A 15310-nucleotide genomic window follows, 5' to 3' on the forward strand; every position below is an offset into this window, starting at 1 on the left:
AGAGGTAGCGGTGGTCGAACCGGAGGGGCCACATGTCGAACCCCCTGAACTAACGTACTCACCAATGAATGAGTCGGCAAGGGTCGTTGAAAAAAAGATAGCCAAAGCCGATATCTGCCCCTTGATGGTGCTTAAGGCAAGTTTCTGATCCACTCCTCGCTGCAAAAACAGCAAGATACTGGAAATCGAGTATGTGCGTGGACGCCACCCCATCTCTTCACACATGGAGATGTAAAGCCTTCCACGTACGATAAAAAAATCTTCAGAGAAGATGACTTCCGTGCCCCCACCATAGTGGATATTATCGAATCCGACAGACCTTGGTCCCTTAGCACCTGGCTTTCAACAGCCATGCCGTTAATGCCTGCGATGGTAACACAGGATGAATTCTTGGACCTTGCGACAGGTGGTCCTATCGCATCGGCAGTCGCCAAGGAACATCCGCCACCATTAGTACTATGTCGGCATACCACGAATGCCGAGGCCAATCTGGGGCAACCAGAACTAGCGGAATCCCCTAGGACTCCACTCTGTGAAGCAGAGGTGGTAGAAGTTTGAGTGGGGGAAAAAAGCATAAATCAGCCGATAATGCCCCCATGAAGCCACCAACGCATCTGCCATGTCCGCCCAGGGATCCTTTGACCTGGCCAAAAACCTCTGTACCTTCCGATTGAGTCGAGAAGCAGGGAGATCCCCATCTGGTGTGCCCCACCTTAAGCAAAGGAGCCGAAATAAATACGGATGTAGCGACCATTCCACTTGGTCCAGCATTTGATGACTTAGGTAGTCCGCTTGCCAGTTTTCTACGCCCGGAACATACGCAGCTGATAGAGCCGGCACACGCCCCTCTGCCCACCTCAGGATGCGAGTGACCTCGAGTGCTGCAGCCAAGTTCCTTTTTCCCTCCTTGATGGTTGACATACGCCACTGCCATGACGTTGTCCCACTGGACCCTGACCGGACGCCCTTGCAGCTTCTGTGACCATGTGGAGAGGCACCGCCCGATGTTCCAGCATGTTGTTCGGCAGGCGGGATTCTTCCTGGGTCCAGCGACCCGGGGCTGACTGTATGCCCCAAACTCCCCCCCAACTGGTCAGGCTGGCGTCTGTTGTGATCACCATCCAATGAAGAAGGAACAACTTCCCGAACCGGAGGGTCGGCGACCTCAGCCACCAGAGCAGGGAATCCCTGACTAGCTTGCTCACCCAAATTTGACAATCCAGGGACAACAGAGATTTGTCCCATTTGGACAGGATCTCCTTTTGCAAGACTCGAGTGTGGAATTGAGCATACGGTACCGCCTCGATAGTGGCTACCATGAGATCCAGGACTCGCATGCAAAAACGCAGCGACGACCACCTGCAGGACACCAACAACTTCACTGCAGCATGAAGAATCTTCAGCTTGTCCGAAGGGAGAAAGACTCTCACCTCAGAGGAGTCCAGAAGCAGGCCCAGGTACTCCAGGCGTTGAGTGGGCACCAACATTGACTTCTGTAGGTTCAGTACCCAACCAAACTCCGGAAGAGTTTGCATAGTGATTGCCACATCCTCCCTTAATTCTGAGGTGGAAGCTGCTCTCAGAAGGAGGCTGTCCAGGTAACCCACGATTACGATCACTCGCTGCCTTAGCAAAGCCAAAATTGGGGCTAGCACCTTGGTGAAACCCTCTTTGCCGATGCCAGGCCAAAAGGGTGAGCTACAAATTGGCAGTACTCGTCCCTGACTGCAAATCGCAGAAAGCTCTAAAGCTTGATGCATATGGGGACATGCAAGTATGCGTCCTTGATGACCAGGGACACCAGAAAATCCCCCTGATGGAGTGAAGCTACCACTGAGGGAAATGATTCCATCCTGAACCTTTGTACCTTCACAAATCTGTTGAGGGCCTCGAGGCCCAGGACCAGACGGACCCCTTCCTTCTTTGGGACTACAAACAAATTGGAGTAGAATCCCTGAAACCTTTCCGGCGTCAGTACAGGTACTAACACCCCGCGCAACAGCAGGTCCCCGAACAGGGCTTCCCGACGAGCTGGGAGATGATGGAGGTTGGAGGGAAAAAATCTGTTTGGCAGACAAGAAAGAAACTATCTTGTATCCTGATGAAACCAGTTTGCAGACCCACTGGTCGGAAAGTAGGGAGGTCCACCGGGCTGCAAACTCCCGAAGGCAACCCGCCCACCCGAGTCTCAAGCGGGGGCAAACCGTCATGTATTAACAGATTTGCTCACAGGCTTGTTTGGCTTGCGAAACCAGGGACACTTTTGTCCCTCAGCAGGCACCTTGTCGGACTGGGAATGCTTACCTGCCGACTCGGGAGGACGAAAAGTCCGCTTCTGAGCGAAAAAGGAGGGCCTTTACCTATGGCGTGCCTCCTTATCTTTTCTGGACTGTGGGAGCAACCTACTCTTACCCCCAGTAACATTCTTAATAATGTCATCCAGCGAGGATCCAAATAGCCTCTCTCTCTGGAAGGGCAAGTCCGCCAGTGCTTTCTTAGATGCCTGGTTCGCAGACCAGCATTTCAGCCAAATCAGGAAACGTAGCACCACTGCTGATACAGAGGCTATAGAGAGCAAGAGGGCCGTATCTAAGGTTACATCAAAGACATTCTTAAGGCCCTGCACCAACTGGTCCACCAGCTCCATGCAGACCAACTCACGGTGCAACAATTTTGCCCATTCAGTAAGCATCTGTGAAACCAGGGCCGTGGCTAACACTGGTCGCAATGCTGACCCCACCACCGTAAACATGGACTGGGCAACCGCCTTGGCCCTTCTGTCAGCAGGGTCCTTAAAAGCAGGAGTCCCTTCCACCGGAATCGTGGTTACCTTATTTAACCTGGATACCGGGGGGGGGGGGGGTAGGGGGCAACAATCGGAGATCTCCATTTCATCAGGAAACTCTCCTCAAAGGGGTAACGCACCGCCATGTGTTTTGGGACTGAAAAGGCCCGCTGCGGTTTTCCCCACTCCTAGTAAATAAACGTATAAAAATAAGTTGGGTTTGGAAAAACCTTAGCCGCGCGGGCCGGCTTGTAGGACCCAAAAAGGGGCAGACACCACTGTAGATGCCCCCGGTGTATCCTCCATCTTTAGGGTATCCTGCACCGCTGTAATAAGTGCTCCTACAACCGCCTTTTCCTGCGCTGACCCAAAGTCATCCTCACTGTCCGAACAGTCTTGGTCCGCATCCTCTGACATGTCAGAACAGGGGCCGCCTGTCACATTGGGGCCCGAGTCTGAATCAGAGATTTCCCCAGAAGATGGTGGAGGAAGGGGGTATTTTTTAACCCCCTTGCTCCCGCACGCCGCTTCCACCCTGGCAACAAAGGCCTCCAGGACTGCCAACAGAGTGCCCATAGGCACTGCAGGTGCAGGGGAACCAGTTGCAATAAACGGGATGTCTGGGGAAGAATCGCCAGCTTCAGACACCATGCTGACTCACACTTGCCTGTTACCACTTAGGGACCTGAGGCAAGTCACACAAAATGTCCAACCTCCTAGCTGCCACAGACTGAGGGGCCCCCCGCAGGACTCGCCACCTTGACTCAGGTACTGCGCTGTGCTGCTGCTGTCTGCTCTCCCCTGTGTCATCCACGAGATGTCTGTGTGAAAAGCACGCCGTTCTAGAAGGAAACAAGCACCCAGCGCTAGAGGCAAAACTACCTGAGGCTACTAGAAAATGGCCACCGGCTACCTCAGCAAAAACGTCTGATGGCGCAGAAAAAATGGCCGCCGAACTTCCAGAAAATGGCTGAAAGGCAAAAAAACTGACTGTGGCTTAAAAAAAAAATGGCCGTGAAGGCCTCCCCACATGTCAAACACAGCACAAACACCCCACCGTGGCCCAGAAACAGGGAAGAGGACAGGCAGACCCCCAACACAGCCCCCTTCCAGGACCCAATGCCCTCCCAGCCAGGTACGTGCACCGTACCCCCATGTGCCGAGTCACACAGCGGCCCATAGCATGGGGAGGAGGAAAGGCACAGGGAGAGAAGGGAGGGTGAGAGACCCCCTAGTCGACCTCCCAGGGAATGCCCAGCTGCTCCATTCCACAGACAGACCCATCACCCGAGCAGTACAGGGTGGCTCTCGGCCATGGCACACTGACACAGACAGCAGTAGCCTGGACATATGTGTACCCCGGAGCATATAGCTCACCAGTCGCCCCTGGAACAGATGGGGAATGTTGTGGCTGACCCAGCACGTAGCTAGGGCCTGCTCACACTCGATGGCCAAGCTGGAGAGACTACCAGGATCTATATTATCCAGACTGTCACTGTTGACTGGCTGTTGATTGTAGATCACAGGAATCAAAAATGCAGAAAAAATAAAATAAAAATTTCCAGGACCAATGGTTCCACTGGGAGCCAGGTCCTTCTGCACTAGGCATAAAAAAAACTGAGCTGCTTGATGCAGTGTAAGGGGTTATAGCTAGTAGGATCGCCCCCTGGGTGGTACTGTGCAAGTATTGCTGTTTTTAACCCTTTCTGCCTAGTCCTCTTCTAAAGGGGCGATATAACCCTAAGGTTAAGATGAAGATGCTGTGTCCGTCAATGAACGAAAGAGAAAAGGGCATTTTCCGCGCTTTGGAGAGATTTCTTTTTACTTCTTGTTGGGTTTTCAAGGCAGTAAATTAATGGAAATCTCCCAATTGCACATCGGTGGCAAAAAAAAGTGTCATAATATACTATAAAGCATCTGTAAAACCGAGTACCCACCCATGCAGTGCGTTTTTTTTTCGTGTTGTGTTTTATTGCACATTTTACATGCTTTCCAGGTGTGCTGCCATTAAAATCCATTACAACGTGCATTTAATAAAAGTGCATCAAAGATGCAGCATGCAGGAATTCAATTTGCTTTCATGAAAACGCAAGTTCTAATAGCATTTAATGACAATGCACATAGAAACACGTGTAAAACATGCATATGAGATGCAGAAAAACAAGACCGCATAGATGTGAAGGCTCAGCACCGACTTCCTGTCTCTGACTCAGAACACTGGTGCAGAAAGAAAGGGAAAATGTCATAAGGGACACAGACTGCTATCAAATTAAATTTTCTTAGTGGACTGGGAAAGTAGGACTGTGACTATGTGTGCCCGTCCTGCCACCTGAACCCAACTCAAACCGCAACCCCCTATAAAGCCCCCTGGGGGGCCTACTTCCTGTTTCTTTTCTTTCTCAGCTGCAATGCATAATGTGCAAACATTGCTCAGTTCTGGAGTACTGGGAGCCCAGCCTGAAGACACATTTACCAAGATGGGCTTACAGGAAATGGGCAGAATGATGTGTGTGGTTCTACTTACAGAGCACCAGTGGTGCTGTATCTAAGAGGAAACTGGGACATGGAGAGGACAAGTAAAGGAGTGGGGGACGTACTTAAAATAAAAAAGGACTTAGATTTCTACTTTAAAACCTATGTCCAGTTTTCATTGTTGTCTGCATCCCCACAATGGCGATAAGTCTCCTTACGTCCTGTCCCAGCGAAAGGGGTAGGAGGAAATGTCTTCAACACAGACAAATCCAGCAAAAAAAATCTAGTAGGCCCGTACACACGAACAAAAAATCATACGAAAAATACGATCACTTCAGTTCATCAGATAATCTCATTGTGTGTACCAGGCATTACCCTTGGCAAGCTATCAAAAAGTAAATAAAAGTGAACGAAAAAGTTTGGGCTGGAGTAAGACTAAGTGCAATCAGCACTGGGCTATGAACCATGTTACACTTATGCTCCGTACACACGACTGGACTTTCTGGCAGACTAGGTCTGAATGGATTAGTCTGTCGGACAATCCGATCATGTGTGAGCTAGTCCGATAGTTTAAAAAAATAAATCCAACGGATCTAGAAATAGAACATGTTTCAAATCTATCCGATGGACTAAAAATAGGGAAAACCGCTCGGCTTTGTGCTGGTCCGACGGACCAAATACGACGCACGGGAAGCTATTGGATACTGGCTCTTGAACTTCCTTGTTTAGTCCCGTTTAGGTCATCATGTTCAAAACGAATGGACTTAGTCCATTCGTATGTGGACAAAGTCCGTCAGAACTCCGCCGAAAGTCCATCGGGAAGATGGTCGGACCTAGTCTGCCGGGAAGTCCGGTCGTGTGTATGCGGCATAAGGAAGGCTTTTTAAAGGCAGACTACATTTTATTCTTAAAATGACCATCTACAAAGAGTCCACTGTGTGCAGGAACATTTTTATCCCCAGGTTCATGCGCTTTTACCACGATTTTGCCGCATTTTTGTCACAATTTTATACAGGTCTCCAATGTAAAAAGCAGAAAAACACCTGTAATCTGCCCCATGTTCATTTTTTAACTTAAGGCGTTATGCATCAGGTGACAAAACTCTCAGATGTGAACAGGTGCCATTGAAATGGATGGGGTTGTGCTTGTTGGGCCTTTTTTCAGGCGTTTTACAAGCTGAAAACACTCAGGTGTGAATGCAGCCTCAGTCTCCCCCAAACATGAAAAGTCAGCAGCTACAAATACTGTAGCTTCTGACTTTTAATATAAGGACACTTATCTGTCCAGGGGTCCAGTGCTGTCCTCATCCGGTCCCGCAGTCTTCTAGGAAATGTGATGTGTCCTAGAAGACTGAGGACGAAAGCGGGGGGTTGGGGACTGGGTGAAGCAGTTACCTGTCAAAATCAGGTACCATCTCCCCCTCCTGAAAAACTAAAATTCCAAATGTTAAGAGGGTGGGAGAGGAGGAAAACAAGTGGAACATCTCCTTTTGGGTGAAATTCCGCTTTAAGGTCTGATGAAGTTCCTGAAATGTTTGTTTATATGACTGGAAATGCTTTATATGGATGTAATTTAACTTTACATGCTCTAACTCTTTTATGCCAGATTTTGTTCCTGTACAAATAACAAAGCAATTAATGAACTCTCAATTTCATTCTGACAGGAAGTCACAACTTGATCAATAGATTAGAATAAATCATTTGAAAATTACTTGGCTTCAAAACACTCCTTATCTGTAGCATGCATATAGCAAACATTCCTAAACTCTACAGAGTATTATAGCATGTAAATGATCTCCCTTCCCAAATCGGCTAGAGCCATCTGTTTGCCATAAAGAATATCTGTATCTCCCGCAGTAATTTGAACTATTCACCCAATGCTGCTAACAGAGCTGGCATGCAGTCATGTCAAATAAGCAGCTATGGAAAATTCACAGTCTAAAGACAATTTGTATACATTTCAGTCTCCAGGAACAGCATGGGAGAAATGCTTGCCTGTGGATCCAGGATGTACCTACCTTCTACAGGCTTTGTAATTATGCCAGTCACTCCACCCACAACACCCTGAAAGAAAAAGTAAAAGATTTCGGAGGATGAAACAATTGGCTACAAAGACTGTCACGTTACCATTATATTGTAGAATTAAGAATTTAAATGTTAAGAGCTCAATAGTCTCTGATAAAGTCTTGACATTCTCTGGAATCAGGACAGATTCCAGTCTGCATGCCGAACATTGGTAGGCATCTTTCAATCATTCTTTCATTTTACAGATATGGGAGTGTTAAAATCCAAACAAAATTAAACAAAGATAAGTAAGCTGAACTCCTGTAACTGCAAAATCTACAAGTGGATTACTACAATAATGTAGAAAAATACTATAGTTATAGATGTGATCTACCACCTTTAAAGGGTGGTAAATCACAGGCTAATGATACCACTTACTACAATTCCCAGAAGCAAAGGCTACACCATGTAACAGATATAGGTTTGGCCACAGTTTGGGGAGGCAACTAGCATTATGGTAGGGCTGTCAATGCAATAAGGGCAGACATGAAGGCGCACGCAACTAAATTAGTGATTTCCTCAGAACAGAGTATGCTGCCATTTAAAAGAAACCTAGTTTCCACTGAACCCAGACTTCAGATTGATATGTATTCTGACATTTGTGGCAATAGCAGTTTTATAAGCACAACATTTCAGTTTCATAAGCACAACATTTCAGTTTCTGTTTCCTAAGGAGCAGGAGAATTGTGGAAAAGTTTTCAGCTTCTCTGCAACAAAACTAAGATGCAGTGCAATACTATTCAGAGTAGACCAACTTGTAGTGATATGGGAACAGGGGGTCCCCAAACATTAAGTGTGCCACAGAATTCCATTATTAGTATAGATGCATGACTGGTAACACTAGCCCCCCCCCCCCCCCCCCCCGCCTGCTTTTGTACATTTATAAAGGTTAGATTGCATGCTCAGGATAAAAATAAAAATATCTGATAAAACACTTTCAATGTGGGTTCCAGTGTCTCAAATATACCAAGGAAAAGGTGTCTGGCGAGATGAATGCAATTTCTCGTATAAATAAAAAAATATATTCTAAATGGAAAAAATATAGCTGTACACACATAATGTAACATACCGTAGATTTGGGTATAAGATTTGCTTGTGAACATAAAAGGATTAGAGTCCTGTATGACAGTGGTTACTCTTGCTTTAATAACCAAATCCTCAAGAGGGCACTACTGTTACATAAATAAAAACAGTCACTACAGAATAGGAGGAGGATCTTCTATAACACTTTCTCAACCTTTTCAACACAGAGGAACCCTTGAAATAACTTTACAGTTTCAGGTAACCCCTACTAAAATGACTTAATCTAGAGATCAAGAAACATTAGTGTGATTAGTCAGTGGGAAGAAATACCCCATTACAGATTGCTAAAAAGATCAATGATGTCAGTGGAAACTCATTGCTCAAGGAGCCCCTAGCAACCTCTGGAGGAACCCTGTTTTATAATATGCCCTTTTACACGTTCACAACATTGCCTGTAACAGAAAACAAAAGCATTCAAAGCATTTACAAATGCATGCATAAAAATGTAACTCATTGTCAGGGGAGAAAGGCATTATTGTAGTGGATACAGATAAAAAATACATTAGAAATAAAATGAACCCAGAATTCCTGTGTGCTACTGACTTAAGAGCAGATTCAGCATGTCATAGATTGGGCAATTCGGGGGCCCTAATACATTTATTATGGCCTTTTCCAAAGCTTCAGAGCTACTGGGGGGGGGGGGGGGGAGTTCGTGGGCACACTTAATGGTATTTTAGGTGTAGATCCTCTTGTATGTTTATTGGACCATACTGACTCTTCAGTCTATGAGCCACCAAAGTGGATTACTGTTATACATGCGCTGTTTGTGGCTTGAAGACAAATTGCCCTGAAGTGGACTTCCCCACATTCCCCTACCATGTCTGACTGGATCTTTGATCTTAATAAGTGCATTTTCAACTAAAGCCATACCTTTATTTCTTAGGACATTTGACTTCATTTGGTCACCGTGGCTAGCCCAAATTATTTCATTAATGAGTTAGGCTACTAGCCATGTTAGTAGGGGCAGTATTGCCTAGGTAATTAAAAGTAGGCCCCCTTAGGCAATGTTGGGTGTTTGAGTGTGATAATAAGGTTTTTTCCCCCTTTTTTTACATGGTACAGTTGTGCTCATAAGTTTACATAACTGGCAGAATTGATGATTTCTTGGCCATTTTTCAGAGAATATGAATACACAAAAACATTTCTTTCACTCGTGGTTAGTGTTTAGCTGAAGCCATTTATTATCAATCAACTGTGTTTACTCTTTTTAAATCATAATCACAACAGAAACTACCCGAATTACCCTGATCGAAAGTTTACATACCCTGGTAATTTTGGCCTGATAACATGCATGCAAGTTGACACAAATGGGTTTGAATGGCTATTAAAGGTAACCATCCTCACCTGCGATCTGTTTGCTTGCAATTAGTGTGTGTGTGTGTGTGTGGTGTGTGTGGTGTGTGTGGTGTGTGTGTGGTGTGTGTAAAAGGTCAATGAGCTTCTGAACTCCTGACAGAACCTTGCATCTTTCATGCAGTGCTGCAGTGAGGTTTTGGGATTCTGAGTCATGAGGAAACCAAAGGAATTTCCAAAGAATCTGCTGGAAAATGTAGTTGAACTGTATAAAACAGGAAAGGGACAAAATATATCCAAGGAATTGAGAATGCTAATCAGCAGTGTTCAAACGCTAATCAAGAAGTGGAAAAAGAGGGGTTCTGTTGAAATCAAACCACGGTCAGGTAGGCCAACTAAAATTTCAGCCACAACTGCCAGGAAAATTGTTCAGGATGCAAAGAAAAACCCACAAATATCTTCAGGTGAAATACAGGACTCTCTGAAAACATGTGGTGTGGCTGTTTCAAGATGAACAATAAGAAGGCACTTGAAGAAAGATGGGCTACATAGCTGAGTCGCCAGAAGAAAGCCATTACTATCAAATGCCACAAACTATCCCACTTACAATACGCCAAGCACAGAGACAAGCCTCAAACCTTCTGGCACAAAGTAAGTTGGAGTGATGAGACCAAAATTGAGCTTTTTGGCAACAACCTTAAACACTACATTTGGAGAGGAGTCAACAAGGCTGATGATGAAAGGTATACCATTACTACTGTGAAACACAGAGGTGGAGCGCTGATGTTTTGGGGATGTGTGAGCTACAAAGACACAGAAAATTTGTTCAAAATTTATTGCAAGATGAATGCCATATGTTATCAAAAAATACTGAAGGAACATTTGCATTCATCAGTCAGGAAGCTGTGCATGGGACTTACCAACACGACAATGATCCAGTCGACCTGTCATTGGCTGCAGCAGAATAAAGTGAAGGTTCTAGAGTGGCCATCTCAGTCTCCTGACCTCAATATGATCAAGCCACTCTGGGGAGATCTCAAAACGTGCAGTTCATGCAAGACTGCCCAAGAACAGAAACTGGAGGCTTTTTGCAAAGAAGAATGGGCAGCTTTACCATCTGAGAAGATAAAGAGCCTCATCCACAAATACCACAAAAGACTTCAAGCTGTCATTGATATTAAAGGGGGCAATACACAGTATTAAAGTGGTTGTACATCTGTAAAACCACTTTTACCTACAGGTAAGCCTATATTAAGGCTTACCTGTAGGTGCTGGAAATCATTCCTAAACCGCCACGGTTTAGGAGATATTTACAATAAAGCCACGCGTCGATGTCTATGTCACATGCACACTTTAGAAAGGGCAGATTGTGCCATTTCTAAAGGGGTCATGCCATGACTGGTGGCTCCCGCATCAGAGCCAGAATTTGCGGCCCCGGAAGGAAGAGGGGTGTAGATGGACACTCGCTGCTAGTGGGGCCAGCTTTGACATCGTAGGCTTCGGTTTCAGATAAGTGACACATAATTGGCTACTATGTGATGCATAGTAGCCCATTATGCTTTACCTTTGTAGGGAAATAAAGAGGAAGTAAAACCCATCAGGGGTGTGTAAACTTTTGATCAGGGTAATTTGGATAGTTTCTGTTGCGATTATGATTTAAAAAGAGTAAACCCAGTTTATTAATAATACATGGCTTCAGCCAAACACTAACCATGAGTGAAAGAAAGGTTTTTGTGTTATCATTCATATTCTCTGAAAAATGGCCATCATAAATTCTGCCAGGGTATGTAAACTTATGAGCACAACTGTATTTAATGGTAGCTCTTGCTTTGCTACGTTTTTTATTATATATTTTGTTTGCTTTCATTGAATAAGTTTGTGTTCTTTGTATAAAAAAAAAAAAAAAAAATGAATGCTGGGAGCAATAGAGAAAAACATTAATTCTGATTTCTGTGGTTGCGTTAATATGAGATGCCACCAAAACCTGTACATAATTTGGCATTTGTTAATGTAAATGTACAGTTTATTAACATCTGTTCATAGCATGAATAGCTATCTACTAGGGGTGCCGAAATTAATCGTTGCATCGTGATTCGGGTGCCCCCGATGCGTCATCGATGCATAAGGACCGGAAAATCCATTGCGGGTGACGTCATCCTGGTCATCCTCACTTGCCCCGCCCGGGAAAGCGATCCGAGCGCATTTTTAAAATTACTTTCTTTTAATAAATGCTGTGTTACAATGAATGCTGTGCCCCGCTGTATGTGCTTTTAAAAAAAAAATATGTCACTTCATACTGAATTTCACAGTAGTACAATACATCTCGCTCATGTAACAGCTCGGCCCAGCCTATCCTGCCTCTCTACGCTCTCATGTCTCTCTTGAGTTCTGACGTCAGCGGGGAATTCTCAGCCCCGTCCGCTGACTATAGCCATCATATCAGAAGAGAGGCGGGCGGGGCTGAGAATTCCCCGCTGATGTCAGGACTCAAGAGAGACGTGAGAAGAGAGGGAGAGAGGCAGGCCGGGCCGAGCTGTCACAAAAGCGAGATGTATTGTACTACTGTGAAATTCTGTATGAAGTGACATTTTTTAACCACTTCCCGACCAGCGCACGACGATATACGTCGACAGAATGGCACGGGCAGGCATATTGGCGTAAAGGTACGTCCAATATTCGATGCCGCCCTGCCATCGGGAGCGCGCCGCCGCGCTCCCGCGCTGGTCGGAACCCCCGTGAGTCCGGTCGCGGGACCCGCGGACTCGATCGCCGCGGGCATCCCCGCGATCGTCTCACGGAGCGGCCGAATGGAGGAAATGCTGTGTAAACAACATTTTTCCATTCTGCCTAGCAACTAGTGACGCTGATCTCTGCTCCATGTGATTGGAGCAGAGATCAGTGTACACTAAATGAAAGCCCAACCCCCCCACAGTTAGTAACACACCCCTAGGAACACTTAACCCCTACACTGCCACCCACTGGTTAACCCATTCACTGCCAGTGTCATTTACACAGGAATCACTGCATTTATATAGCAGTGATTACTGTATAAATGACAATGGTCCCAAAAATGTGTCAAAAATGTCCGATGGGTCCCCGACAATGTCGCAGTCACAATAAAAATCGCAGATCGCCGCCATTACTAGTAAAAAAATAAAAAATAAAAAATTATTAATAAAAATGCTATAAAACTATCCCTATTTTGTAAACGCTATAACTTTTGCGCAAACCAATCAATAATCGCTTATTGCGATTTTTTTTACCAAAAATATGTAGAAAAATACGTATCGGCCTAAATTGAGGGAAAAAAATGTTTTTTTATATATTTTTGGGGGATATTTATTATAACAAAAAGTAAAAAATAATGCGTTTTTTTCAAAATTGTCGCTCTATTTTTGTTTATAGCGCAAAAAATAAAAACCGCAGGGGTGATCAAATACCACCAAAAGAAAGCTCTATTTGTGGGAAAAAAAGGAAGTCAATTTTGTTTGGGAGCCACGTCGCACGACCGCGCAATTGTCAGTTAAAGCGACGCAGTGCCGAATCGCAAAAAGTGGTCTGGTCTTTGACCAGCAAATTGGTCCGGTCTGAAAGTGGTTAAACAGCACACACAGCGGGGCACATCATTCATTGTAACACAGCCTTTATTAAAAGAAAGTAATTTTAACAAATGTGTTTGCACTATATTTACACCTCACGCTCCATGCTGACAGGTCCCTGGGCTTCCCTTTGCACATTCCACTGTTAACTCCTAGCTGGAAGGTGCAAAAAGGAAAAGGAATGCCAAGGAACTGTCAGCACAAGTGGCGGCCCATGCATTGTCGGGGGATTAGTGACGTGATGGCTGCATTTCAATGGCACAGGTGGCTGCATTTGATGGGCACAAGTGGCTGCGTTTCACGGGCACAATTGGCTGCATTTGACGGGCACAGTGGCTGCGATTGATGGTGGAGGTTCAGTATTTTTCAGTTTGTTTGAGCCCCCCCAAAAATTTTGAGCACCAGCTGCCACTGGTCCGCACAGAGACAGTACAGGGAACTTCACAGGGCTGTTTGTCAGCTGTGGATTGTAATCCCTCCTGACCTCCTAGCAGCAGTGTGTGTACCGGATTGGTGCACTTTTTAAAGAGGTTATTTTTAATTCAAAGTGGCGTTCCAGTCAATTTTTTGTTTATTAAAAGTCAGCAGCTACAAAAATTGTATCTTCTGACTTTTAATAAAGGGACACTCACTTGTCCCACAATCCAGCGACGTGGCCACCCAAACCCTCCATTCTCTCCCCTGTCTGTCCGCGGTGCTGGCAATACTACTGTGGGCATCCGGCTGTGACAACTTGCAGCTTCACAGCCGGGTGTGCATGTCTCACTGCGCTGCAATGTTTCCCAGCTTGACACAGAAATTAACACTACAGTACTGCTTTGTGTAATTTCATAAAAATAACCTAAATGCAGAGCCAACCAGTAGTGGGCTTTTGTGGTATTACAGAGTGTATCTTATTGCATTGGAAGTTTTATCAGCTATACAACGGATCAAAACCTGAAAGATGAGGGTAAACACAGCAGCAAATTTGTAATCCAGTAAAAGATAGCAAATTTAGGTAATTTAGATCTGTAACAGTTTACTTCTGGACAGTCAAAAGTGGAATAACATGAGAGAAAGGCGAGCTGTTTTTCTCAGTAGAACTGATTATTAATAAAATAAGAGAGATTCATTTCATGTCATTATAATAGTGCTATTTTAAAAAGGAACTGCTGGATTAGACAGGATAAACAACATATCACTAGCAATAGATCATGTGATATAGAGCATACAAATTCCCCAGTTCCAGTCATGAGGCTGAAATGTGATATATGAGTAATAATGCAATCTATATTTTGAAATAATTCATTGCTTCCAAGCTTGGATCATTGTGTCCAACAAGAAGTACTGGGTTTGACGGCTCAGCAGGCTTCTAATTAAGTACCAGCCTATAATCCCTTACTAGATATAACTTATCATAATATACAAAAAATAGGATTTAAAAAAAAGTTTACCTGTAAAATCCTTTTCTTTGATGTACATCAGGGGACACAGAACCATAGTAATAACGATGTGGGTTATATCGGCGTATCAGGTGCTGGACACTGGCACGCCCCTTAAGGCATAAACTTCCCCCATATAACCCCGGATAAATGTCTGCACCGAAGACCAAGTTGCGGTCTTACAGATCTGAGCCATAGAGGCCTGATGATGCACCACCCAAGAGGCACTAATCGCCCTGGATTAGTGTGCCCTTAATATGAGAAGGAAGAATTTTCTTCTTTAAGCTGAAGCTTGATCAATCACTTGACAAACCCATTTGGAAAATAGTGGATCTTGACGCTGCCTGTCCTTATTTGGACCCTCTGGCAGTACAAACAAGACCTGTGTTTTGCGAACCTGAGCGGCCACCTTTAAATAGATTCTGATCGCTCTTACTACATCAAGAGACTGTAGTGCTTTCTCTTCCCCAGATTAAGGCTTCTAGGGAGAAAGAAGGAAGAAAAATATCTTGGTTTAAATGAAAACCTGTTACTACTTTTGGTAAGAATTCAGGATGAGGACATCAAACCACCTCCTCATCCTTATGCATGATT

At 44.9% G+C, this 15310-nt stretch overlaps 1 protein-coding gene across 5 annotated transcripts in view; it reads right to left on the reverse strand.

Annotated features, from left to right (window-relative positions):
* The window catches only part of VPS13C (vacuolar protein sorting 13 homolog C), a 626331-nt gene that overhangs the window by 66297 nt on the left and 544724 nt on the right, over nt 1-15310 (reverse strand). For all 5 annotated transcript variants that reach the window (XM_077473219.1, XM_077473221.1, XM_077473220.1 and 2 more), the window contains one exon: nt 7275-7320. In XM_077473219.1, the coding sequence (XP_077329345.1) occupies nt 7275-7320 (46 nt within the window). The remainder of the gene's footprint in view (nt 1-7274; nt 7321-15310) is intronic.

This window comes from Lithobates pipiens, unplaced genomic scaffold (genome assembly GCF_037356315.1).
Source record: "Lithobates pipiens isolate NorthernLeopardFrog02 unplaced genomic scaffold, aLitPip1_a1.2 Scaffold_8, whole genome shotgun sequence".
Taxonomy (NCBI): domain Eukaryota; kingdom Metazoa; phylum Chordata; class Amphibia; order Anura; family Ranidae; genus Lithobates; species Lithobates pipiens.